The sequence below is a fragment of the Salmo salar genome, chromosome ssa22 (assembly GCF_905237065.1).
Source record: "Salmo salar chromosome ssa22, Ssal_v3.1, whole genome shotgun sequence".
Classification (NCBI taxonomy): Eukaryota; Metazoa; Chordata; class Actinopteri; order Salmoniformes; family Salmonidae; genus Salmo; species Salmo salar.
Window position 1 is genome coordinate 33,670,907 of NC_059463.1, and position 27,954 is coordinate 33,698,860.

Here is a 27,954-nt window from a genome sequence, read left to right on the forward strand (position 1 = left end):
CGGGCAGACGGGCCACTCGGGCTGACCCTGGCAGACAGACCACTCGGGCTGGGCCGGAGAGCAGGCAGGGCACCCTGGCAGATCCTGGCAGGCAGGCACCTCGGGCAGCTCCGGGCAGTCTGGCGGGCAGCTCTGACGACTGTTGACTGGCGGGCAGCTCTGACGACTGTTGACTGGCGGGCAGCTCTGACGACTGTTGACTGGCGGGCAGCTCTGACGACTGTTGACTGGCGGGCAGCTCTGACGACTGTTGACTGGCGGGCAGCTCTGACAACTGTTGACTGGCGGGCAGCTCTGACGACTGTGGCAGTTCCGGGCAGCTCTGACGACTGTGGCAGTTCCGGCTCAGGATTAACCAGGCTGGGGAGACATAACGGAGCCCTGGCTCTGGGCGCAGGCCCTGGACTCACCAGTCTGGGAAGACCCGCTGGAGGCCTGGTTTGAGGAGGTGGCACAGGAGAGACCAGGGTGGAGAGACCCACTGGAGGACTGGTCTGCGGAGGAGACACGGGCTTGACCAGGATAGGGAGACCCACTGGAGGACTGGTCCGTGGAGGAGGCACGGGCTTGACCAAGATAGGGAGACCCACTGGAGGACTGGTCTGTGGAGGAGACACGGGCTTGACCAGGATAGGAAGACATGCAGGAGGCTTGGTTCTGGGCGTAGGCACAGGACGTGCAGGGCTGGGAAGACATACAGGAGGCCTGTTTCTGGGCGCAGGCACAGTCTTTACCAGACAACCAGCACGCACCTCAGGATGAGTATGGAGAGCTGCCTCAGGTGACATCATTCCCACGACACGCTCATTAGGGCGAATGCCGTACTTAATGCACCATACTAGCAGCTCTCTCATCTCTCTCTCTCCTAATTTACCCATTAATCCCGTCACAGTCTCTGTCTCATATCCCTCGCTCACCTCCAATGTCATCCCGACTGGCTCTGGTTCCGACCTCAGCTCCACCGACTGTCCCGTGTGCCCCCCCCAAAAAAATTATTGGGGCTGCCTCTCGCGCTCGTTGCGCTCTCTCTCCTCGTAATAGCGCCTCTCCGCTTCAATCTCCCACTGCGGGAGGCGATATTCCCCAGCCTGAGTCCATGGTCCCTCTCCGTCCAGGATCTGTTTCCAAATCCATTGGTCCATAACGCTATACTCCTGCTGCTCCTTCCTCTTCCGCCGCTTGGTCCGGGTTTGGTGGGTAATTCTGTAATGGCTGTCTATGGAAGAAGTGGACCAAAATGCGGCGGAGTTAGGGTTCGTCATATTTAATGACACGAACACTATGCATTTACAAAAACAACAAAAACTGACAGCCAACACAGTCCTGTCAGGTGCAACCACATTGACAAGCACAATTACCCACGAAACACAAAGGAAACGTAGGCAACTTATGTGTGACTCCCAATCAACCACAACCCTCTACAGCTGTGCTTGATTGGAAGTCACACGGCCAAAATCAATGAAACAATAAAAAACACACACTCCATTCTGCCACGTCCTGACCCAACTACACCCTCTACTGGTCAGGACGTGACAGAGGCAAAATGTATGGCAATTAAGTCTGGCTGTACAACTGATTGGAAAACGTACTGCAAATTAAGAAATCATGTGACTAAACTAAATAAAAATAATCTACACTATGAAACAAAGAAATTATATAAACAAGGATAGTAAAAAGCTTTGGGGCACCTTAAATGAAATTTTTGGGGAAAAAAGCCACTCGGCTCCTTCATTTATTGAATCAGATGGCTCATTCATCACAAAACCCACTGATATTGCAAACTACTTTAATTACTATTTCATTGGCAAGATAAGCAAACTTAGGGATGACATGCCAGCAACAAATGCTGACACTACACATCCAAGTATATCAGATCAAATTATGAAAGACAAGAATTGTACTTTTGAATTCCGTAAAGTCAGTGTGGAAGAGGTGAAAAAAGTATTATTGTCTATCAACAATGACAACCCACCGGGGTCTGACAATCTGGATGTCAAATTACTGAGGATAATAGCAGACGATATTTCCACTCCTATTTGCCACATCTTCAATTTAAGCCTACTAGAGAGGGTGTGCCCTCAGGCCTGGAGGGAAGCTAAAGTCATTTCACTACCCAAGAACAGTAAAGCCCCCTTTACTGGCTCAAATAGCCGACCAATCAGCCTGTTACCAACCCTTAGTAAACTTCTGGAAAAATGGTGTTTGACCAGATACAATGCTATTTCACAGTAAACAAATTGACAACAGAATTTCAGCATGCTTATAGGGAAGGACACTCAACAAGCACAGCACTTACACAAATGACTGATGATTGGCTGAGAGAAATTGATGATAACAATTATTGTGGGGGCTGTCTTGTTAGACTTCAGTGCAGCTTTTGACATTATCGATCATAGTCTGCTGCTGGAAAAAACGTATGTGTTATGGCTTTACACACCCTGCTATAATGTGATAAAGAGTTACTTGTCTAACAGAACACAGAGGGTGTTCTTTAATGGAAGCCTCTCAAATATAATCCAGTTAGAATCAGGAATTCCCCAGGGTAGCTGTTTAGGCCCCTTTCTTTTTTACATTTTTACTAACGACATGCCACTGACTTTGAGTAAAGCCAGAGTGTCTATGTATGCGGATGACTCAACACTATACACGTCAGCTACTACAGCGACTGAAATGACTGCAACACTCAACAAAGAGCTGCAGTTAGTTCCAAGGTGGGTGGCCAGGAATAAGTTATCCCTAAATATTTCTAAAACTAAAAGCATTGCATTTGGAACAAAACACTCACTAAACCTTAAATCTCAACTAAATATTGTAATAAATAATGTGGAAATTGAGCAAGTTGAGATGACTAAACTGCTTGGAGTAACCTTAGATTATCTGTCATGATCAAAACATTGATCATGACAATTGATGCAGTAGTAGCTAAGATGGGGAGAACTCTGTCTATAATAAAGCGATGCTCTGCCTTCTTAACAACATTATCAACAAGGCAAGTCCTACAGGCCCTAGTTTTGTCGCACCTTGTCGCACCTACTGTTAAATCATGTGGTCAGGTGCCACAAAAAAGGATTTAGGAAAATTGCAATTGGCTCAGAACAGGGCAGCACGGCTGGCCCTTGGATGTACACAGAGAGCTAATTTTAATAATATGCATGTCAATCTCTCCTGGCTAAAAGTGGAGGACAGATTGACCTCATCACTACTTTTATTTATGAGATGTATTGACATGTTGAATGAACCAAGCTGTCTGTCTAAACTACTAGCACACAGCTCGGACACCCATGCATACCCCACAAGACATGCCGCAAGCGGTCTCTTCACAGTCCCCAAGTCCAGAACAGACTATGGGAGGCACACTGTACTACATAAAGCCATGACTACATGGAACTCTATTCCACATCAAGTAACTGACGCAAGCAGTAAAATTAGATTTAAAAAATATATTAAAAAACTCTTTATAGAACAGCGGAGACTGTGAAGCAACACAAACATTGGCACAGACACATGCGCACACACACACACACACACACACACACACACACACACACACACACACACACACACACACACACACACACACACACACACACACACACACACACACACACACACACACACACAAGATAACATACACCTGTAGATACAGTTGAAGTCGGAAGTTAATATACACCTTAGCCAAATACATTTAAACTCAGTTTTTCATAATTCATTTTTAATCCTAGTAACAATTCCCTGTCTTAGGTCAGTTAGGATCACCACTTTATTTTAAGAATGTGAAATGTCAGAATAATAGTAGAGAGAAGGATTTATTTCAGCTTTTATTTCTTTCATCACATTCCCAGTGGGTCAGAAGTTTTCATACACTCAATTAGTATTTGGTAGCATTGCCTTTAAATTGTTTAACTTGGGTCAAACGTTTTGGGTAGCCTTCCACAAACTTTCCACAATAGGTTGGGGGAATTTTGGCCCATTCCTCCTGACAGAGCTGGTGTAACTGAGTCAGGTTTGTAGGCCTCCTTGCTCGCACACGCTTTTTCAGTTCTGCCCACACATTTTCTATAGGGTTGAGGTCAGGGCTTTGTGATGGCCACTCCAATACCTTGATTCTGTTGTCCTTAAGCCATTTTGCCACAACTTTGGAAGTATGCTTGGGGTCATTGTCCGTTTGGAAGACCCATTTGTGACCAAGCTTTAACTTCCTGACTGATGTCTTGAGATGTTGCTTCAATATATCCACATAATTTTCCTTTCCTCATGATACCATCTATTTTGTGAAGTGCACCAGTCCCTCCTGCAGCAAAGCACCCCCACAACATGATGCTGCCACCCCCGTGCTTCATGGTTGGGTTGGTGTTCTTCGGCTAGCAAGCGTCCCCCTTTTTTCTCCAAACATAACGATGGTCATTATGGCCAAACAGTTCTATTTTTGTTTCATCAGAACAACAGTTGTCAGCTGTGCTAACATAATTGCAAAAGGGTTTTCTAATGATCAATTAGCCTTTTAAAATAAAAAACTTGGATTAGCTAACACAACATGCCATTGGAACACAGGAGTGATGGTTGCAGATAATGGGCCTCTGTACGCCATTGGAGATATTCCATAAAAAATGGGCCGTTTCCAGCTACAATAGTCATTTACCTATACTGACCTCGCCTTCTGGATGATAGCGGGGTGAACAGGCAGTGGCTCAGGTGGTTGATGTCCTTGATGATCTTTTTGGCCTTCCTGTGACATCGGGAGACTGTAGGTGTCCTGGAGGGCGGGTAGTTTGCCCCCGGTGATGCGTTGTGCAGACCGCACCATCCTCCGGAGAGCCTTGCGGTTTCGGGCAGTGCAGTTGCCGTACCAGGCGGTGATACAGCCCAATAGGATACTTTCAATTGTGCATCTGTAAAAATTAGTGAGGATTTTAGGTGACAAGCCAAATTTCTTTAGCCTCCTGATGGTTGAAGAGGCTCTGTTGCGCCTTCTTCACCACATTGTCTTTGTGGGTGGTCCATTTCAGTTTGTCTGTGATTTGTACACCTTGAAGCTTTCCACCTTCTCCACTGCGGTCCTGTTGATGTAGATAGGGGGGTGCTCCCTCTGCTGTTTCCTGAAGTCCACGATCATCTCCTTTGTTTTGTTGACATTGAGAGAGAGATTGTTTTCCAGGCTCTACACTCCCAGAGCCCTCACCTCCTCCCTGTAGGCTGTCTTGTCATCGTTGGTAATCAAGCTTACTACTGTTGTGTCATCACAGACACAATGGGACTAATAGTTGTGGTAGCACACAGTAGTAGACGTAATAGATATAGTAGTACTTCTCCAGTATGGTGGTGTTAATGGCAGTCATTTTTCTATCTCTTCAACACATAATCCAATGGAAAGCAGCAATGTGCGTCATTTTCCCTTTTTAGGAATTTACAGAGACTTTAAAAGCATGTGAAATTCCAGTTCTCTGTTAAGATGACTTATCTGATCCCCCTCCATACACTAGTGTTGACCAGTCTAAATCATGGTTGAAGTTGAAGCTAATGCACACTCTCCCTCTAAAATAACTCAGAGGGTCCTCTCAGAATCCATTCTCACTGCAGAGTAAACAAGCTGACACTCACTAAGCTGAAATCAGTTTTTTTCCTAGATCAGGCACAGAGTGGTTAGTTGTTGATACAGTTTTGTACCAAAAGTATTGCACCAAAAGTATTGGCACAGTGACACCTTTTTTGTTGTTTTGGCTCTGTACTTGAAATTATACAATGACAGCTTTAATTTGAGGGTATTTTCATCCATAATGGCGAACCGTTTCGAAGTTACAGAACTTTTTGCACATAGTCCCCCATTTTAGGGGACTAAAAGTATTAGGACAAGTTAACTTTATATGTGTATTAAAATAGTAAAAAGTTAAGTATTTGGTCCCATATTCCGAGCACCCAATGACTTGTTGGATGCATTTGCAGTTTGTTTTGGTTGTGTTTCATATTATTTTGTGCCCAGTATAAATTAATGGTAAATAATGTATGCATCACTTTTATTGTAAATGATAATATAATATGTTTCTAAACACTTCTACATTAATGTGAACGCTACCATGATTACAGATAATCCTTAATGAATTGGGAATAATGATTAATGAGAAAGTAAAAGGCATAAATATCATACCCCCCAAAATGCTAACCTCCCTTTTAATGTAATGGTGAGAGGTTAGCATGTCTTGGGGGTATTTAATGTGTGCGTCTAAATTCCCAATCTGGCCCTCATTCCATAACGGCCACCTAATCATCCCCAGCTTCCAAATGGCTCATTCATCCCCCCTCCTCCGCCCCTGTAACTATTCCCCAGGTCGTTGCTGTCAATGAGAATGTGTTCTCAATCAACTTACTTGGTAAACTAAGTGTTAAATAAATAAATATAAATCATGGTAGCATCCACATTAAGGTAGAAGTGTTTAGAAACCTATTATATTCTTATTTACAATAAAAGTAACTTCTGAAACAAACTATAACAAACAGCAAATGCATCCAACAAGTTTGTAGAGTCACAAGATTGATGTAATCATTGCATGCTAGGAATATGGGACCAAATACTAAACTTTTGACTACTTTATTACACATATAAGTGAATTTGTCCCAATACTTTTGGTCCCCTAAAATGTACAAAAACGGGTGTAATTTCTAAACGGTTCACCCGATATGGATGAAAATATCCTAAAGCTGAAAGTCTGCACCTCATAGTCATTATATTACAAAACCAAAGTGCTGGAGTAGAGAGCCAAAACAACCAAAAATGTGTCACTGCCCCAGTACTTTTGGAACTCACTGTCCTTATGACCGAGGAGCATTTTGTTTCCTTTTTAGTGTGTGTGTGTGTGTGTGTGTGTGTGTGTGTGTGTGTGTGTGTGTGTGTGTGTGTGTGTGTGTGTGTGTGTAAATGCTGACATGAAGCCACAGACCCCTCCAGGACATGTATCTGCGACCTTAAATATCATGTTTAATTACCACAGACAGTAACCATGGTGATCCTGTGATGGATAACCAAGGGCCAATCACTGCATTTGCAGAGCCGCTCATTCATTTGTTAATTAACCACTAAATGACAGGCCACCCCTGTACCTCATGGTGGGAGGAGTGGGGTGTCTGAGTCTGGGGTGCTTTTAAATCATTTGTACTGATTTATGACAGGGACGGATCCAGGCTCAAACCATGAGAAAGGAAAGGAGGGTTTAATTCTCTGATTTCAGAAACATCTGAAAGATCAATGTGATAAATAAAAGCTTTATTATCAGAATTCTATAATCTACCCCACTGCAAAGTATCCAACCAAACTGTCTGCAACCTTACCAGGTGTCCGTTATCTAGCTAGAGAAACACTGAAAACTCTATCCAGACACATACTTTATGAAAAGATGCACACACCCTAGCAGTGACCTTTCCCCCCCATCAGCAAACATACTCTCCCCTCACTTAGGATGGCTCTGTGTTAAGTGCTTGGAGCCCCAGGGTGCTGTAAATTAGTCTATGGCTGAACCCCTCGAGAAAGGGAGAGACCAGGGAATGGAGAGAGAGCAAGCCCTCTATGAGTGATGCCTCAGTGAGATGGTTTCATTAGACCCCAAAACGTCTGATAGCATTGCAGTCAGTGTGGAGGAAAACATCTGAGGTAATGAAGCTTAAAGGAAACAAATCATACCGGCTGCATCAACAATGGACTAATGAAACAAATACCAAGATCGTTTTTGGGTGGAGTTTAATCGAAACAAAGAAAAGCAGGATCAATGAGTTAGCAAGTATTTTATTTTATCTCAAATGAACTTAGAAACCATGAGAATGAATGAATCCTCTACAACTAACCTGCTTCGTTGCAGGTTAACTCAACACTATCCTGAATTTGTGGACACTTTTTCCAGAACACCCTTCTGCACACATACTTTATTACAGCACCATACACACAAGACCATCTCAGTTGGATGGTGGTGGGTGCATTAGCAGGGCAAAACAGTGCCTTATCCTATTTGTACACACAACATTCACAGGGCATTTGGGAAAGCACAGGCAGCTAGACAATAGAAAGGCAGGCCTTAGAGGACACCCCTGACTAACTCCACATTCTGTCCTTCTCCTCCTTCCCTCCATGCCGTTATGATCAGCCCTCCTCCTTCCCTCCATGCCGTTATGATCAGCCCTGCTCCGCAAGTGTTGATGGTTTGAGGGGGATGTGGAATGGACAGAGAAGGACCAAGGTCAGTGTTTCTGGGGAAATACCTGTACATTCCAAAAAACTTCTGGATCACAGCAAACACAGTTTAATTTAATGCAAGGTGGGCTGTTTAATTTGAAGAGATTTGGAGCAGTTATAGTTAATGAAATGGTTACCTGGACTATCTACATTGACCCTATGCACACTCAGGACTACCCACACTATATAACATACAAACCCACACACACACAGTGTACACAGTACACTTCTGCAACTGTTTTTTTACTCCTCTATCCTGATGCCTAGTCAATTTACTCCTGCCTACATGTACATACCTACCTCAATGACCTTGTACCCATGCACATTGATATGGTATTGGTACTACCTGTATATAGCTTAATTCTTGTTTCATGCATCGTATTTTTCTTAACTCTGCATCGTTGGGAAAAGGGTTTGGAAGTAAGCGTTTCACTGGAAAGTCTACACCATTTGTATTCGGCACATGTGACAAATACAATTTGATTTGACATCAACTACTGCTTGGGGTATAGGACAATTACCGCCACAAGTCATCCCAATAAATGTTAGTATCAGCTAGAGATTTTTTTTATCAGTCCCAATAATGAGTATGTAGCTTAGCAATGTTTCAATAAACCTTCAAAGAACATACATTCTAGCCAGATAGTGGTGTGATATTAGCCTAGTCCCAGATCAGTTCGTGCTCTTACCAAGTCCATTGCTCAATGTCAAGACAAATGTGTTTGGCACAACAATGAGAAGTTGGAATGATAGTGTAGACTGATACTCTGATTATCAGGAATCTACAATATGACACTGACTAGCCTTTCTCATATTTCCTCTCAACTTTGGTACCCTCTTGAGGACTCATGGTGTAATTGTGATAACATACAGGAACTCTAGTCCTTTTGTTCACCCGACCTAGAATACCTCAATCAAATGCTGACCGTATTATCTCCCAAGACAATTTTCTTTGGTTATAGTCCCAGCCGTGTATATCCCCCCCCAAGCCGATACCACGACGGCCCTCAAAGAACGTCACTTTCACAAGCATTTCGCTACACGCACAATAACATCTGCTAAACACGGCTGTGACTAATAAAATTTGATTTGATATATTCATATCACTGATTATCCCCCCAGGCAAGGCTGTTGGAGTAAACAGAGGAAACAAAACTCAAGTCTTTTATAAAGTATTTTATTTCAGCATAATGGTAGGAAGCCTCTCCCCTTACAATTAAAACTAATTGGATCACAAGGGTACATATTAGTTTCCCCATTTTTACAATAATCAAATGTAACATTTTTTTAAGAAGTTATTTTTATGCACGTATTTTGCTTAGACAAAAGAAGAATCAATATAAGATCCTAACTGAGGACCAGAACTCTGCATGCAAGACTAATAAAGACAAAGAAAAGACTAACTTGTGATAGCTAATGTAGATGCTGTTGCTTACCTAATATTTCTATCAATATAATTCACTACAAATAGAAGGGGACCTTTATAAAAACAGTCATTTTCTTGAGGTACTACCGCCTCTAATCTTCAAATTACTAAAAACGCCCTGGGCTCTCAATACAGTACTGATCCAAATGGTTCTGCCATCTCTGTCAAGTTGAGGAGTAAGAGGCTCTGTCTAAAGACTAAAATCTAGAACAGTTTTGAAAAAGAAAAATATCCATATTTCATGTTTTTTACTTTTGTTTTTATCACTCCAGTGTTTACAATATTATCCGAAAAAAAGGTCTTTGAAACATTACCAGAATCTTGAAATACAGTAGAGCAGAGAGCAAGGAGCTCTTCTCTAACCGCGCCATCCTTTACCTGATCCTTTGAAGAAAATAAACCTCACTGTGTTAACTGATCAGACTCTAAAGATTCTATTGCATTTTCATCATGAGATTGAGAACAATACTTAAAAGGACAGAACTGAGAGGGCTTTAACAGTTAATGTCAGCCAACCTTGCCCTGTGGCCTCACTAGTGGGTAGCGGTGGTTACAAGTGGCATCCTTTCCACATTTCTTGGGGCAAGGGGTTGCCAAATCATACAGTAAGCTGCAGTTTCTTAACCCTGGTACTAGAATACCCCTGTTTGCTGGATTGCATCATCTAATCACTCAGGCATAATTAAAACAGTTAAATATCTTAACTACTGCAGACTGTACGTCGCAACATTTCTGGAATATACATTTGGCATTACTAAATAAACAAAAGTACATTGGTTTCACTAACAGTAGTAGCCTGGCGACATTGAGAATCATTCAATTCAATGACTCGGTTTAAGTGAAGTCCAGCACACACTGGTCCTCAGGACCAGGTTTCAGAGATACTTCCCTAAGCTGCTCTACAAGCCCAGACAGGCTGCTGTGGAACACCACCAATAGACCCACTGATTAACCTGGACAAAAATAGATAAACGTCAGAGTAGATAGACATTAACTAAAGCATCTCTGTGCTCTGTAGCCATTACACTTGGAGGGGGTAAACCACAGACATGTTCAAAAGTTCAGTACAGGTTACAGTCATTCATTACAATATAATTTTACACTACAATGATTATTTAAGAGAGATCTTATTCGAGTTAAGGCTAACCCCCGAAAGAACATGACAGAAATCCTTTATACACACCTACCCCCATCTCAGTTAAAGGCATTTGTTAGTGTGTAGCAAAGTGAAACAAGTGTTCATTTAACTATGAGAAAAATGATCTGTATGGCCTTCAGCTGGCCAAAGCACTGCCTGACAAATTGAAGTTAGCACTATTAGCATCTCACTGGAATTGTCAAACTCCCCTCACGTAATCATTCAGGAACCCGGGGTTAAATTATTACCAATAATAACCAGCACTATATCAATTCTCAACGAACAGATGAAGGAATATTTGCCTATGCCTTATAGTGCCATTGTAGTAAGCAGTGTTCTATAAGGGTGACAGCTTTGGAAAAACATTCCCAGCTTTTAAAAAGGCAGTGGCTCATCCTTTTTATCATATCTGATAATAATTAAACCATGGACTAAAAAACAAAAGGCAAATTAAACAAATAACATAAGCACGCTCTAAGGCCACAAGACTGTGTATACCTCCTGCTATGCTCTCAACACGAGGATCTGTACAAACAAAGTAATGGGACTTGCTGAAGCTGCCATCGTGTGCCGTTGTTTTCCATGTACATCTGTATAAGAACTGACTGTAAAAGAGAGCCTGCGACCTGCTCCCATAGACCTCTGTACATACACCGTTAAAGGGTGTAATGGAACTTGCTAACGCTATCATCCTGTCTGTGCCACTTCCTGAGTCATCAGCAACTCTATCCAACAAGAACCACAATATCCTCTGACCTGACCCTTCACTTCAGCCCGGTTAGGACATCCTCCACTTGCCTATATCGTCCTAAAATCACAAACTTTATGGAACCCCTTTTTAGTTTTACTTCTGACACCTGTACCATTGCCTGACAACTTTTTTTCTTTCACAAACTACATTTTCTAGAAACGTCCTGTGTTGTTTATTGTTATATATCCCACTTCATCATTGTTATGGCGTAACATTAACACCCCCCCCTACCAGAGAGTACCACCAACAGCACAAACGATAATTCTAAATAATAATAAAAAACAACTTTTAAAAAATAGATTAAGTACAAAATAGACCACCAATTATCGAAGGAAACTCGCTCTCAAGAAGACAAAAACATCTGTCCCGCTGTCATAGTAACCTCAGGACTCGAGATGCAGGATCAGTCTTTGCCAGAGTGTGGCGCCACTGAGTGCAGGGTTGAGTGAGACTAGGTGGCCTGTCCTGTCTCTCTGGGAGATGGTGTGTGTGTGTGTGTGTGGAGGGAGGGAGGATGGGGGGGGGGGGTGGGGGAATGTCAGTCAGACAGCCAGTCGACCAGGGGGTGGGTGAAGGGGGCTCCAGGTGGGTGGAGCGGGTGGGGGCTCCTGGGAGTATGGGCGGGGCTCGCAGCACGGCTGGTTCTCCACCTTGGCCACACCACGTCCCTGGCACAGCCGCCGATGTCGCAGCAGCCGGTCCGTCCGCGAGAAGTTCTACAACACATACATGGAGGATTTATGCAGCATTCATTTAAACAGATGAGTGTGTACACATGCCCAATACAATTAAGCCCACTGTGTCCGTTTGGTCAATGTGCTTTTCTGGTGCTTGTGGGTCAAATCCAATCTAATACAACAGGTGAAGACCTTACCGTGAAATGCTTACTTACAAGCCCTTAACTTTATTTTCTTAGTAAATATTTTCTTAACGTACAATGCAGTTCTAGGTAAAGTAATAAAATAACAATGAGGCTATATACAAGGGGTACCAGTACCGAGTCAATGTGCGGGGTACAGGTTAGTCGAGGTAATTTGTACATGTAGGTAGGGGTAGAGTGACAATGCATAGATAATAAACAGCGAGCAGCAGCAGTGTAAAAACAAAGGGGGTCAATGTAAATATTCTGGGTGGACATTTTATTAGCTGTTCAGGAGTCTTATGGCTTGGGGGTAGAAGCTGTTTAGAAGCCTTTTAGACCTAGACTTGGCGCTCCGGTACCGCTTGCCATGCAGTAGCAGAGAGTCTATGACTTGGGTGACTGGAGTGATAATTTGTTGGGCCTTCCTCTGACACTGCCTAGTATAGAGGTCCTGGATGGCAGGAAGCTTGGCCCCATTGATATACTGGGCCGTACGCACTACCCTCTGTAGCGCCTTGCGGTCAAATCCCGAGCAGTTGCCATACCAGGCAGTGATGCAACCGGTCAGGATGCTCTCGATGGTGCAGCTGTAGAACTTTGAGGATCTGGGGACCCATGCCAAATAAATGTCTCTTGAGGGGGAAAAGGCGTTGTCGTGCTCTCTTCACAACTGTCTTGGTGTGTTTGGACCATGATAGTTTGTTGGTGATGTGGACAGCAAGGAACTTGAAACTCTCGACCCGCTCCACTACAGCCCCGTGAATGGGGACGTGTTCGGCACTCCTTTTCCTATAGTCCACGATCATCTCCTTTGTCTTGCTCTCCTTGAGGGAGAGTTTGCTGTCCTGGCACCACACTGCCAGGTCTTGAACGCTGAGCTGTAGTCAATGAAAAGCATTTTCAGATAGGTGTTCCTTTTGTCCAGGTAGGAAAAGGCAGCCTGGAGTGCAATTAAGATTGCGTCATCTGTTGGGGTGGTATGTGAATTGGGTCTAGGGTTTCCGGGATGGTGTTGATGTGAGCCATGACCAGATTTTCAAAGCACTTCATGGCTACCAACGTGACTGCATGTCAGAGTATGTGCATACATTCTCTTACCTGAAGGCACTGCTCATAAGGAGAAGACTTATTTTTAACGTGGGCAGGTATCTGTATGTTGGTATATCCGTGTGGGTGTGTCACTGTGTGTGTGCATCATCAATGCAATACATTCTCTTATGTGCTGGCACTGATCACCCTAAAAAATGTAATTCGAACCTGGTAGGGCATGTCTTTGCTACGTGTCTGTATCAGCGTGTACATGTGCCTCTGTGACACCATTCTCCTATGTGCTGTCACTGCTCACCCTGCGGCAGATGTTTTGTGACGTAAGAGGGCATGACGCTCTCTCCTTGCTTCGAGCATGTCTGAGTGTGTACGTGTTCCTCAGTGCCAGCACGCAAGGCACGTTCTTCTACGTGCTGGCACTGCTCACACAGACGGCATCTCTCCAATGCAGGTGTGTATATGTACGTGCCTGGGTATGTGTGTACGCCTCTTTCTCTGTGCCTCTTCTGTGTCTAAGTTATTTTACCTGCTGGCATCGCTCACATTGATAAGGCTTCTCTCCGCTGTGGACACGCTTGTGTCTCTCCAGATGGTAACGCTGGATAAACCTCATGTCACACATGTCACAAGCAAACGGCTTCTCCCCTAAAAGAGCACACAAACAGATTCATCACATCAAATCCACAGAGTCGAACCATAAACTGTATATGATTTACTCTTACACGGTTAAAGTCTACTGGTTACAATCACCAATTTACAAATGTTTGTTAACGTGATGGGAAACTGTTTTAGTTCTTATGACATCAAAACTAAGACATACTACTGAATATGAGCCAGTTTCTGGACAGGAATTAAGGATAAGAAACTAAACGTGTGGTAACATTTTAAGATGTCTTGTCATCAACTCATTATGTGTAGATAAAAGTGGAAACTGATATTTTTTTTGCTTTTTAAATCAAACCAACTCGATGCCCCTGAAAAGTTTTGATAGTTTGAGGCTGGTTCAACATCTCATCAAATGACTTGACAATCCAAACTCGAGTTTGTTGTGATCGTATATTTGTTTTGATTAAAATAGCCTTTATTGGGGATAAGGGTACAGTAAATGGGGGCATACCCGTATGAGTGTGGCTGTGTCTCTCCAGGTGGTTACGCTGAATAAACCTCATGTCACACATGGAACAAGCATACGGCTTCACCCCTATACACACAGAGCAATGCATTAGCTCTCTCTCCAAAGAGTACAACACAAAAATCAAGTTAGCACTACAAATACTATTGTGAGATAATTGTTTGCTACCATAAGCATGTAACAATTACAGTAAGAGTGCTTTACGTGTCATATCACGATGTGGACCCTGAAGATGGGGGCTGTTGATCACAAGGATGAGAAGACGTGGCAATCTGACTTGTTTAATAAGCTCTAATGAACACTACTTTTATTTTTTTCCATCATAGAACACTATTAGCTAATTAACAACAATCAACACACGCAATTGTGAACTAATTGTGAACTAAGCACCGAATAAAAGTATTAAGAACAAAATCTAATTGTGTGTCAATAAAGCCTACGCAGAACGTATAATTCCACTGCAAAAATAATCATTAGAGATTGTAAAGAATAGTTGTAGTTTCAAATTTTAACTAAATTCTTCACTAAAACGATTATAGCAATAGCTACAGACAATTTCTCACAAGCTTCCAATATGATATTGTTTTACTTATGGAAGTGCTTGGCCAATTCATGTTTGGAATAGCAGGAAATAGATTGTTATAGATTTATTCTTCTAATACATTTTTTTATTATCTCAACATCCACATGATAGCTAAATTAGCTGAAGATATTTAGGGATCTAGCTTTAAACAACAAAAATGGAACTTGTACTAGAATGTATTACAAATATTAATTTGTGTTGCTGCAGTATTTTAAACTTAAAATCAACTATTTACTAATTTATCATTACAAAACTATGTAGATGAGAAATGTATTTTCTAGCAGTCCTTCATTACGTGTGTGAAAATCCATTACGAACATCCTTTACTAGCTTGTATATGTGTGATGGGTACGGTGAGCGGACTGTACCCGTATGAGTGAGGCTGTGTCTTGTCAGGTGGTAGCGCTGAACAAACCTCATGTCACACATGGTGCAAGCGTAAGGTTTCACACCTAAATGCACAAAGCATTGAGATATTATTTTTGTGCCTCGCACCAATTTAGGTCCAATAGGAAGTTTAAGTACAGTATATCAATTTACGCTAAACAGATTTTTTACCACCAATTTCAATTCATGCAATGACTTACAGGGGATTCCGGTGGAAGAATCAGGGAGATGTTTTCTCCAACTATTTTTTTAAATGTATTTTTCAATGCTTTAGTCCACAACCACAACACATCACATGAGCTGATGATGTAATCTAATAGTAAAACTACCCCTTCTCATCCAAACGTTTATGGAAATTCTGGACTTTTTTAGATATCAAACCTAACTATATATATATATATATATATATATTTCCACCTATATTTCTTTGTGCATGATGACTAGCATATACAGTACCAGGCAAAAGTTTGGACACCTACTCATTCAACGGTTTTTCTTTATTTATACATTGTAGGATAATAGTGATGACATCAAAACTATGAAATAACATATGGAATCATGTGTTAAATCAAAATACATTTTATAGTTGAGATTCTTCAAAGTAGCCACCCTTTGCCTTGATGACAGCTTTGAACACTATTGGCATTCTCTCAACCAGCTTCACCTGGAATGCTTTTCCAACAGTCTTGAAGGAGTTCCCACATATGCTGAGCACTTGTTGGCTGCTTTTCCTTCACTCTGCGGTCCAACTCATCCCAAACCATCTCAATTTGGTTGAGGTCAGGTGATTGTGGAGGCCAGGTCATCTGATGCAGCACTACATCACTCTCCTCCTTGGTCAAATAGCCCTGACACAGCCTGGAGGTGTGTTGATCATTGTCCTGTTGAAAAACAAATGATAATCCCACTAAGCGCAGACCAGATGGGATGGCGCGTCGCTGCAGAATGCTGTGGTAGCCATGCTGGTTAAGTGTGCCTTGAATTCTAAATAAATCACACACAGTGTCACCAGCAACGCATCCCCACACCATCACACCTCCTCCTCAATGTTTCACGGTGGGAACCACACATGCGGCGGTCATCCGTTCATCTACTCTGCGTCTCACAAAGACACGGCGGTTGGAACCAAAAATCTCAAATTTGGACTCATCAGACCAAAGGACAGTTTTTCACCGGTTCTAATGTCCATTGCTCATGTTTCTTGGCCCAAGCAAGTCTTTTCTTCTTATTGGTGTTCTTTAGTAGTGGTTTCTTTGCAGCAATTTGGCCTGATTCACGCAGCCTCCTCTGAACAGTTGATGTTGAGATGTGTCTGTTACTAGAACTCTGTGAAGCATTTAGTTGGGCTGCATTTTGAGGCTAATAACTCTAGTGAACTTATCCTCTACAGCAGTTAACTCTGGGTCTTCCATTCCTGTGGCGGTCCTCAAGAGACAGTTTCATCATAGTGCTTGATGGTTTTTGCGACGGCACTTGGAGAAACTTTCAAAAGGTCTTTATGCGGATTGACTGACCTTCATGTCTTAAAGTAATGGAGTGTCATTTCTCTTTGCTTATTTGAACTGTTCTTGTCATACTATGGACTTGGTCTTTTACCAAATGGGGCTATCTTCTGTATACCGCCGCTACCTTGTCACAACAGAACTGATTGGCTCAAACACATTAAGGAAAGAAATTCCACAAATTAACTTTTAACAAGGCACACCTGTTAATTGAAATGCATTCCAGGTGACTAACTCATGAAGCTGGTTGAGAGAAAGCTGTCATCAAGGCAAAGGGTGGCTTTTTTGAAGAATCTCATAAAATATAATTTGATTTGTTTAACACTTTTGTGGTTACTACATGATTCCATATGTTATTTCAGTTTTGATGTCTTCACCATTATTCTACAACGTAGAAAATAGTAAAAATAAAGAAAAACCCTGGAATGAGTAGGTGCGTCCAAACTTTTGACTGCTACTGTACATCCTGCTAACCCTATACGCAAGGCTTGAGGTGTGGCCTGATCTTGGGTACAGTGGGTACGGTGAGCGGACCCCTACCCAAATGAGTGAGGCTGTGTCTTGAGAGGTGGTATCGCTGGTAAAATCTCTTGTCACACATGGTGCAACCATATGGCTTCACCCCTATACACACACAAGGGCATCAATACGTTACTTTGTGCCTCTTGTTAGTCTTCCACTATTAGGTTTACCATAAAGTTCAGACAAATACAGCACAACAGACAATATGCACCAAGTGCTGTTATCAACATTCTGCCTTCACACAACAGGACTGGTGTTGCCAACTTTTTGAGAGAAAGAAACCAGCTATTGGTAGCAGCACAATGTTATAAAATTGTAGATAAAGTAGACAATTGATTTCCATGATAACTTCAAAACACACATTTGTAAGGCATGTGATCATCATCAGCACAGTGAGTGTGTACGCTGCTGTTCTGACTAGGCCAAATCACTGCAGGAAAGTCACTTCATTTTTGAAAACTAACAGGTAAAATAATCCTTAAATAATGCTGAATTTACCTTAGCCACTTAGGTGGGGAAATGAGGGGGACTCAAAAGATCTAATGACTAGGGCAACGTTGCCAAGTTGGCAATACAGAGCAGGAGGTGTTTTCAGATCGTAGACATCTTTAACCGTTTCTGCAGGTTCCAATAACTGCCATTACACTAACACATCATAAACTGTCTGGATTTAAAATACACATACAATTTTGGAAGACATCACTACAACTGGGAGTTATTCCAATTTGAAACGTATTGAGGCATGATGTCCTGAGTGTTCAGTGATCATTTTTGGGACAATTAAGTTTCATGCATTTTTTTAAATCACTTAAATAAACCACACATCTCATCAACTGATGTAATCTGGTAGTAAAACTAGCCTTTCCAATCCTTAAGTGAAATTACATTATTTACTTTTTGGGGTATGAAACCTAACATGTAGAGAATATATTTCACCTACATTGCACTCAGAAAGTATTCACACACCTTGACTTCCTCCACATTTGGATGTGTTACAGCCTGAATTTAAAATGGATTTGTTATGGCAAGCCTAAATACATTCAGGAGTAAAAATGTGCTTCTCTCAGTACCCCACACATACAGATAATTGTAAGGCCCCTCAGTCGAGCAGTGAATTTCAAACAACCGCAAAAGACCAGGGAGGTTTTCCAATGCCTCGCAAAGAAGGGCACCTATTGGTAAAGATAGAGATAATATACAATGCACCCAGTCACCACAAAAATACAGGCATCCTTCCTAACTCCGCTGCCGGAGTGTAAGGAAACCGCTCAGAGATTTCACCAATGGTGACTTTTAAACAGTTCCAGAGTTTAATGGCTGTGATAGGAGAAAACTGAGAATGGATCAACATTGTACTCCACAATACAAACCTAATTGACAGAGTGAAAAGGAAGCCAGTACAGAATAAAAATACTTTAAAAAATGCATCCTGTTTGCAACAAGGCACTAAAGTAATACTGCAAAAAATGCAGCAAAGCAATTCACTTTTTGTCCTGAATACAAAGTGTTGCTTGGGACAAATCCAATAAAATATTACTGAGTACCACTCTCCATATTTTCAATCATAGTGGTGGCTGCATCATGTTATGGTTATGCTTGTAATAGTTAAGGAATGGGGAGTTTTTTTAGGATAGAAAAGAAACAGAATGGAGCTAAGCACAGGCAACATCCTACAGGAAACCTGGTTGTCTGCTTTCCACCAGACACTGGGCGATGAATTCACCTTTCAGCAGGACAATAACCTACAACAAGGCCAAATCTACACTGGTGCTGCTTACCAAGAAGACAGTGAATGGCAGAGTTACAGTTTTGACTTAAATCTACTTGAAAAATCTATGGCAAGACCTGAAAATGATTGTCTAGAAATTAACAACCAATTTGACAGAGTTAGAATAATTTTTTAAGAAAGGGACAAATTTGCACAATCCAGGTGTGTAAAGCTCAGACTTACCCAGAAACACTCAGCTGTAATCGCTGCCAAAGGTGCTTCTACAAAGTATTGACTCAGGGTTGTGAATACTTACATAAATTAGATATCAGTATTTTATTTTGAATAAATCTGCAAACATGTTTTAACTTTGTCATTATGGGGTATATTGTGTGTAGATGGGCAAGAAAATCTATAAATCCATTTTGAATTTAGGCTGTTACACAAAATGTGGAATAATTCAAGGTGTATGAATACTTTGAAGGCAATGAGTACATTCCTTTGAGCACGACTAGCATATAAATTCTGCCAACCCTGTATACTGGGGTTCAGGTGTAGCCTGATCTTGGGTAAGGTGGGTACGGTGAGCGGACCCATACCCAAATGAGTGAGGCTGTGTCTTGCCAGGAGGTAACGCTGGTAAAACCGCTTGTCACACATGGTGCAACCGTACGGCTTCACCCCTATACACACACACACACACACACACACACACACACAGAATATCAATACATTACTGTAATGCCTCACACTCCATATTGAAATCTTCCAATATTAGGTTTACCATAAACATCAGGCACAATAACAGCTGGACTGACAATATGCACTAAGTGCTGTTATTGTCAACATTCTGCCTTCACGCAACAGGGCCGGTGTTGCCAACTTATTGGGAGGAAAAAAGCTATTGTCTACACATTTTGTCACTAGAAGTTATTAGACTACACAAATTTTCAAGGCATGTGATCATCACAGTTTTCAGAAATTTGCGACAGGCTGAGGCAAACGCTCTTGAGAATGCTTTAAATAATTGCTGAATTTGTCCCGACTCTTAGTCACTTTCAGGGGTCCAAAATGTTGCTAGATCTAGTGACTAGTGCAAAGTGGCCAAGTTGGCAATACTGAGCAGGATTGGGTGTTTTCAGATTGTAGACAGCTTTAACCATTTCTGCAGTTTCCAATAACATCCAATCCAATAACAATTATCATAACTGTCTGGCTTGAAAACACAAAAATGTTTGGAAGACATCTCCACAACTAAGTTTTTTATCTTATTGGTGCATGAGTTACGGAGTGGTCAATGTACTTGTTATTTTGCCAATTTCTTGGGGAGACATTTTGCACACATCCCATGAGCTGATGTCATCTGGTGGTAATATTAGCCTAACATTAGCTTCATTCTCAAGGGTAATTACATAAACATAACTTACAAAATAATATATATTCACCAATACATTTCTTTGTGCACGACTAGCGTATAAATCCTGCCAACCCTGTATACTAGGATTTGTGTGTCCTGATCTTTAAGGGATGGTTCACCCAAATTGCAAAATTACCTTGGTTTCCGTACCCTGTAAGCGTTCTATGGACAAGGTACAGCAGCAACCAATGCTTTGGTTTTATTTCCCTGGCACTTGTAGTTACAGTTTTGTTCCATCGTTGCAACTGCCATACAGACGACTCAGGAGAGGCGAAGGTTGAGAGCCATGCGTCCCCTGAAACATGACCCTGCCAAGCCGCACTGCTTCTTGACACTGCTCGCTTAACCCGGAAGCCATGTGTCGGAGGAAACACCGTTCAACTGGCGACCCTGTCAGTGTGCATGTGCCTGGCCTGTCACAGGAGCCCCTAGAGCACTATGGGACAAGGACATCCCGGCCAGCCAAACCATCCCCTAACCCAGACAACGCTGGGCCAATTGTGCGCTGCTTCATGGATCTCCCGGTCGCAACACATCCCGGGATCGAACACAGATCTGTAGTAAAGCCTCAAGCACTGCAGTGGCTTAGACCGATGCGCCACTCGTGAGGCCCGCAAAATGCTACTATTTATAGCACAAATCCCATTCAAGTCATGGTACCGATATTAGCATTTCACACATCCAAATCATCCAAAAGTGACAAAAATGTATTGTGAAGCTCGGTCACGTCGATGATTTGAACATGCGTGAAAATGCTAATATCGGTACCATGATTTGAATGTGATTTATGCCACAAATGCTTAAACTTCAGTATTTGGACAGTGCAAGGGAAACTAAACCAAAGCATGTACTGCTGTCATAACTTGTCCGTAGACCACTTACAGGGTAAGGAAACCAATGTCATTTTGTAATTTGGGTGAACTATCCCTTTAATGGCAGAAGTACGGTGAGCAGAACCATACCCATATGTGTGACGCTGTGTCTCGCCAGGTGGTGGCGCTGATAAAACCTCTTGTCACACATGGTGCAACCATACGGCTTCACTCCTATACACAAAGAATGTTTTATTATTTTTCTGTTTCACACTCCATCATTCAAAGATGTGTGAATCTATTGAATAGCATGTATATGACTTTATACTTAATTGATTGTTTATTAATCACTGTTGTAAACCTATGCAATTATAACAGGATTAACACTGAAAATGTCATTACACCGCCACTTCGATAACTCGCGGTGGTCGTTGGAGTCGAACAAAGCACACGTTTTTTTTGTTTTACGTGGGAATTGGGGCTGAGCAATAAAACGTTATCTGTACAGAACTCACTTTTAAAATGGTAGAAAATATAGGGCTTTCCGTCCACTGGGTTCAGAATGTAAACGTGAACTTGTCATCAAGTGTGATTTCTCTCATACCTAAAACACCACTTGACACAGAATACAAGAGAGCTAATAATAAACACAGCGTGTTATCAACGTGCTGCTTTCACGCAGCAGAATGGACCCGTTTTTGGATGGTAGAATTACTTTAACTACTTTTTGTTAAGGTTACAAGAAAAAAATGATGATAACACCTGCTCAATTGAAATAGTCTCGGGTTGAAACCAGAAGAGAATTTGGAAGAGATCTGAATCCGCATGCTATTGAGGTGCGAGTTATCGAACAGTCGGTGTAGTTGTTTTCCCCAAAATAGCAAAACACATCACATGAGCTGATGACATCATCTGGTAGTAATAAGCCCTTGTCCTTAGGAGAAATGGAATTATGGACGTTTTGATTATCAAACCTAACATGCAAACATTTCACCAACAGCCTTAATGACATACCCATGTGTGTGACGCTGTGTCTCGCCAGGTGGTGGCGCTGAAAAAACCTCTTGTCACACATGGTGCAAGCGTACGGCTTCACCCCTATACACACAGAACAATTCATTACTTTGGTTCTCAGAATTCATCCACTGAAGTCTTCCAATATTATGTGTATTCAGTTAAACTAAATTAATTGTTTAAAAGCCACTGCTGTCCATACAAACTTATGGGAAATATCCAACCTATCCGCAAATAATATAATATAATATATATCTTATCTACACATTTCTTTGTGCATGACTTGCATATAAATCCTGCAAACCCTGTATACTAAGGTTCAGGTGTAGCCTGATCTTAAAGACATGGGTACGGTGAACGGACCCATACCCATATGAGTGATGCTGTGTCTCCGCAGGTGGTGGCGCTGAAAAAACCTCTTGTCACACATGGTGCAAGCGAACGGCTTCACCCCTATACACACAGAACAGCATTATGTTAAAGCTGCACTCTCCATCGATTGAAGTGTTCCATATTAAGTTCAGGTATATACCAGATCTTCTGAGCTTTGAGAATATGTATACTAAGGTTCAGGTGTAGCCTGATCTTAATGATGTGGGTACGGTGAGCGGACCCATACCCATATGAGTGATGCTGTGTCTCCGCAGGCGGTGGCGCTCAAAAAACCTCTTGTCACACATGGTGCAAGCATACGGCTTCACCCCTACACACACACACACACACACACACAACAGCAGATTATTTTGTGTCTCACTGTCCATCGATTGAAGTCTTCCAATATTAAGTTCAGGCATATACATTTATACTACATTGATTTCGTATAAAAATCACTGATGTCAATAACCTTCAGGGTATTCACCCTGAGGAATCTAAATACTCCACCACCTCAATAGCGTGCGGTTTTGGGTTTTTTTAATCAAAAAGGTGTTGACAAGGTGCAAGAATTAAGGGTGGCCAATAAAATGTAGAAAGTAAGAAATTGATGACAAGTTTGTGATCTTTTACCATTAACTTCACACCAAATACAGTACGATAACAATATGTACCTAGCTGTGTTATTGTTATCAACATGCTAATTTCAAGCAGAAGGATTGAGTGTTTTTAAAGGTGTTTCTTTGAGATGCAAGAAAACCAATTATGGTAACACTTGCTCAATTCAAATATTATTGAGTTAGTGTTTAAACCTCGCCAACCCTGTATACTGGGGTTCAGGTGTAGCCTGATCTTAAAGACATGGGTACGGTGAACGGACCCATACCCATATGAGTGATGCTGTGTCTCCGCAGGTGGTGGCGCTGAAAAAACCTCTTGTCACACATGGTGCAAGCGAACGGCTTCACCGCTGTACACACAGAACATACAAAATGTTTTTATGTCTCACTCTCCATTGACTGAGGTCTTCCAAAATTAAGCTTAGGCATATACATTTATACTAAATAGATTTTGATAAACCACTGATGTCAATGGTGGTGTGTTTGACTGGTCCTCAGAATTTCCTATTTCCCAGTTGGTGAAGTCGTCGTTATGACATGAGTGCGTTCAAGTGCTATTGAAGTCGGCGCTCACAATTCTTCAACCAATGAGGTTAAAGCTTGTTGGCGAAGAACCAATGTTGCTAGCTTGCTTACATTGACAATGTGTCAAACTAGCTACATTGTAAATGGCTTTGTTTTAACATATTTTGGTCTAAAACAAAACATTTAGGGCCCAAGTTTCCCAACTAACAATTTGGAGTGTCATTCAAGTGGGTATTTCAGAGTCCGGACCTCATATTTTCAGATTTCCAACAGCACTCGAACGCACCATAACTTCTAGGGTATTCACCCTGAAGAATACGATTTCACTACCACCTCAATAGCTTGCATTTTTGGGGTCTATCAAAAAAGTAAGGTGCGCAAATTAAGGATGGCCAATTAAACATAATTCGATTAGGATGAGACAATTTTACAAGGCGTCCATCCACGGAGCTGAGAATGAAAGAAATTGCACTTGGATGATGAGAAGTTCATGATCTAATACCATAAACTACACCACATTCAGTACCATCAACAATTTATCAATAGTGCAACATTCTTATCAACATGCTGCTTTCAAACAGCAGAATTTAAGGTTTTCAGTTGGTAGCCCCTCTTAACATCCCTAGAACCATGATTTATCCAACAATCTAAAATGTCATTTCATCATAAACAAATTCTTGGCCATCCTTGATTCACGCAGTAGCTAGCACATAGGCTAAACCCTTCCAACCCTGTATACTGAGGTTCAGGTGTGGATTAATGACATGGGTACGGTGAAGGGACCCATACCCATATGAGTGACGCTGTGTCTCCGCAGGTGGTCTCGCTGGAAAAACCTCTTGTCACACATGGTGCAAGCGTACGGCTTCACCCCTATACACACAGAACATTATTATTTTATGCCGCACTCTTTATAAATTGAAGTGTTCCAATATTAAGTTCAGGCATATACATCATCATAAATTGATAGCTTATAAAACCCTGATGTTGATCGATGCGATGACTTCCTTGCTATTCATCCTGAAGAATCTGATTACACTACCAACTCAAAAGCTTGCGGTTTTGGGGGTTAATCAAAAAGGTGTCGGTATGGTGAGCAAATGTAGGATTGGCCAATGAAACATAATTCGTTTATGATGAACCACAATTTACAAGGCGTCCATCCACAGACTTCAGATTGAAGGAAACTGCACTTAATGATACAACACAGTAGATGAACTGATGAGATTATCTGCTGGCAGTTCAAGGCTTTCTTAAAGTGCTCAATTTACAAAGTTGCGAAAAGAACGTGGTTTTAGTGGCAGTTTATGACCTAGTGCTACTGGGAACTTCGCAAGTACAACATAGCAATGATGCAATATTACAGTTTATCAAAGGAGTTAACTTGTAAAGGACTGCAAATCACAATCATTATGTATAGAAATGCCAGCCTTTAGTCATCACTACTCCAGCATGTCTGGAAAATGTAATATATTGTACTTTTTATTTAACCTTTAACTAATTTATCATAAATAACTGATCAAATCAACTGCTATTTTTGCAAAGTCTTACATCTTTATTGAACGTGTGCCTGTGACATTTTTACTAACATCCTTTACTAGCTTGTATATGTGTGATAGGTACGGTGAGCGGACTGTACCCGTATGTTTGAGGCTGTGTCTTGTCAGGTGGTAGCGCTGAACAAACCTCATGTTACACAGGGTGCAAGCGTAAGGTTTCACACCTAAACCCACAGAGCATCAATACATCATTTCAGAGCCTCGAATTTTAGGTTTAGGTATGAATATACTTGGATGTTAAATTGATTGGTAGTTAACCACTATACTTGCCATAATGTACTCGCGATTAACAAATCTTTAAAAAATGTTTCCCCCAATGAAGTGAGATATTTTTAAATGTGTTTTTCAAAGCTTTTGTCCACAACACATCCCATGAGCTGATGATGTCACCTGGTGGCAAAACTAACCCTTCTCATCCTTAAGGGACATTTTATTATGGACTTTGATTGATATCAAACCTGCAAATAAAATTGTGCTCATCTTTTTTTGTAGATAAAACCTGCCAACCCTGTATACTAGGGTTCAATTACAGGGATACAGTGAGCAGGTGCATACCCATATGAGTGAGGCTGTGTCTTGCCAGGTGGTAGCGCTGGAAGAACCTCTTGTCACACATGGTGCAACCAAATGGCTTCACCCCTATACACACAGAGCACCAACTTCAGTATAAAAAAGGTCAACTGCCAAAAATGATCGATCTTAACTTTACTATAGCTCAATAAGCTTAACAAAGTTTTGGTCTTGTTCACCAGACAATTTACTTCGACAGAAAATCTTGTTTCAGTGGTTGGCCAAAAAGGTGCAATCTACTAATCCAAATTGGGACACGATTTCAGTGCCCAATGAGTAGGCCATATTGGGCCATTTCTATTTTCAAAGGGTAATGCTAAGAAAGGTAGTGCCTTAATACACTGCAATAATACACCACAAAACAACTGTTGTAGCCTAAGCGTGGCTACTCGCTGCCAATGGTTTAGCTAATAACAATTGCAATTTCCGAGTCAGGTTAGAATTTTGGGGAAAATACTGGCTTCACGTCATGCTGATCATATGAACATTAGATGTGAAAATTTTAGGCAGTTGGTACATATTTAAACATCACACACATTCACACAACCATGAGATTTTTGCCATGCTATTGTGACATCTCAAACTCCTGAAGCCGTCCGATTCTCATGCTACAATCCTGAAATCCTTAAAAGGTAGGGCTGGGCGATATGGCCAAAATATCATATATTTTTCACATGACGGCATTTTAAGTTTTGAATAATAACAATTGTAAATGTTTTATGAGTACCTAAACTGAACAAAAATATAAAACGCAACATGTAAAGTGTTGGTCCCATGTTTCATAAGCTAAAATAAAATATCCTAGAAATGTTCCATATGTTCAAAGCTTATTTCTCCCAAATTTTGTGCACAAATTTGTTTACATCCCTGTTACTGAGAATTTCTCCTTTGCCAAGATAATCCATCCACCTGACAGGTGTGGCATATCAAGAAGCTGATTAAACAGCATAATCATAAACCAGGTGCACCTTGTGCTGGGGACAATAAAAGGCCATTCTAAAATGTGTAGATGTCACAACACAATGCCACAGACGTGTCAAGCTGAGGGAGCGTGAAATTGGCATACTGACTGCAGGAATGTCCACCAGAAAATGTAATGTTCATTTCTCTACCATAAGCCGCCTCTAACGTCGTATTAGAGAATTTGGTAGTACGTCCAATGGCCTCACAACCGCAGACCACGAGTAACCATGCCAGCCCAGGACCTACACCTGGCTTCTTTACCTGCGGGATCTTCTGAGACCAGCCACCCAGACAGCTGGACAGCTGTTGTCTGTAATAAAGCCCTTTTGTAGGGAAGAACTGGGCATGGCTCCCCAGCAGGTGGGCCTATGCCTTCCCATGCACACCTATGGCTGCGCCCCTCCCCAGTGATGTGAAATCCATAGATTAGGGCCTAATGAATTCATTTCAATTGACTGATTTCCTTATACGAACTCTAACTCAGTAAAATTGTTGTATGATGCGTTTATATTTTTGTTCAGTATAGTTCATGACCCTAGGGTGAAAACGCATACGTGATTTCAATGGGCTTTTCGCTATTCTTATTGTTTTGTACTGTTGAATCCAATAAAAATCATTTAATTTCTGCATTTTTGTTATAATTTCCACTGTGCCATGCAGGGCTGCATGATATGGGCAAAAAAAACAAAGCCTAGTTAATTGGTGAACTGTTGGAATCATGGAAATAGAATGAATGTTCTAATTATATAGTTAGAATATAGTGGGAAGCACCTTGAATACATTGTTGATTAACATGACAAAGAATGAATAAACCAGCGAGGAATTATTG

The 27,954-nt window shown here is 41.6% G+C and overlaps 1 protein-coding gene across 50 annotated transcripts in view; it reads right to left on the reverse strand.

Moving 5' to 3' along the window:
* Window positions 1-9,376: 9,376 nt before the first annotated feature.
* Window positions 9,377-27,954, reverse strand: part of LOC106583293 (gastrula zinc finger protein XlCGF58.1) — a 38,396-nt gene continuing 19,818 nt past the window's right edge. For 10 of the 50 annotated variants that reach the window (XM_045705533.1, XM_045705516.1, XM_045705534.1 and 7 more), the window contains 14 exons: window positions 26,148-26,231; window positions 25,673-25,756; window positions 24,823-24,906; window positions 23,775-23,858; window positions 23,136-23,219; window positions 22,886-22,969; window positions 22,517-22,600; window positions 21,653-21,736; window positions 19,807-19,956; window positions 17,584-17,667; window positions 15,523-15,606; window positions 14,557-14,640; window positions 13,966-14,084; window positions 9,377-12,246 (listed from right to left, as the gene is read on the reverse strand). In XM_045705533.1, the coding sequence (XP_045561489.1) occupies window positions 12,073-12,246; window positions 13,966-14,084; window positions 14,557-14,640; window positions 15,523-15,606; window positions 17,584-17,667; window positions 19,807-19,956; window positions 21,653-21,736; window positions 22,517-22,600; window positions 22,886-22,969; window positions 23,136-23,219; window positions 23,775-23,858; window positions 24,823-24,906; window positions 25,673-25,756; window positions 26,148-26,231 (1,367 nt within the window). In that variant the 3' untranslated portion in view covers window positions 9,377-12,072. The remainder of the gene's footprint in view (window positions 12,247-13,965; window positions 14,085-14,556; window positions 14,641-15,522; window positions 15,607-17,583; window positions 17,668-19,806; window positions 19,957-21,652; window positions 21,737-22,516; window positions 22,601-22,885; window positions 22,970-23,135; window positions 23,220-23,774; window positions 23,859-24,822; window positions 24,907-25,672; window positions 25,757-26,147; window positions 26,232-27,954) is intronic. The other 40 variants (XM_045705513.1, XM_045705520.1, XM_045705519.1 and 37 more) reach the window with 40 other exon arrangements.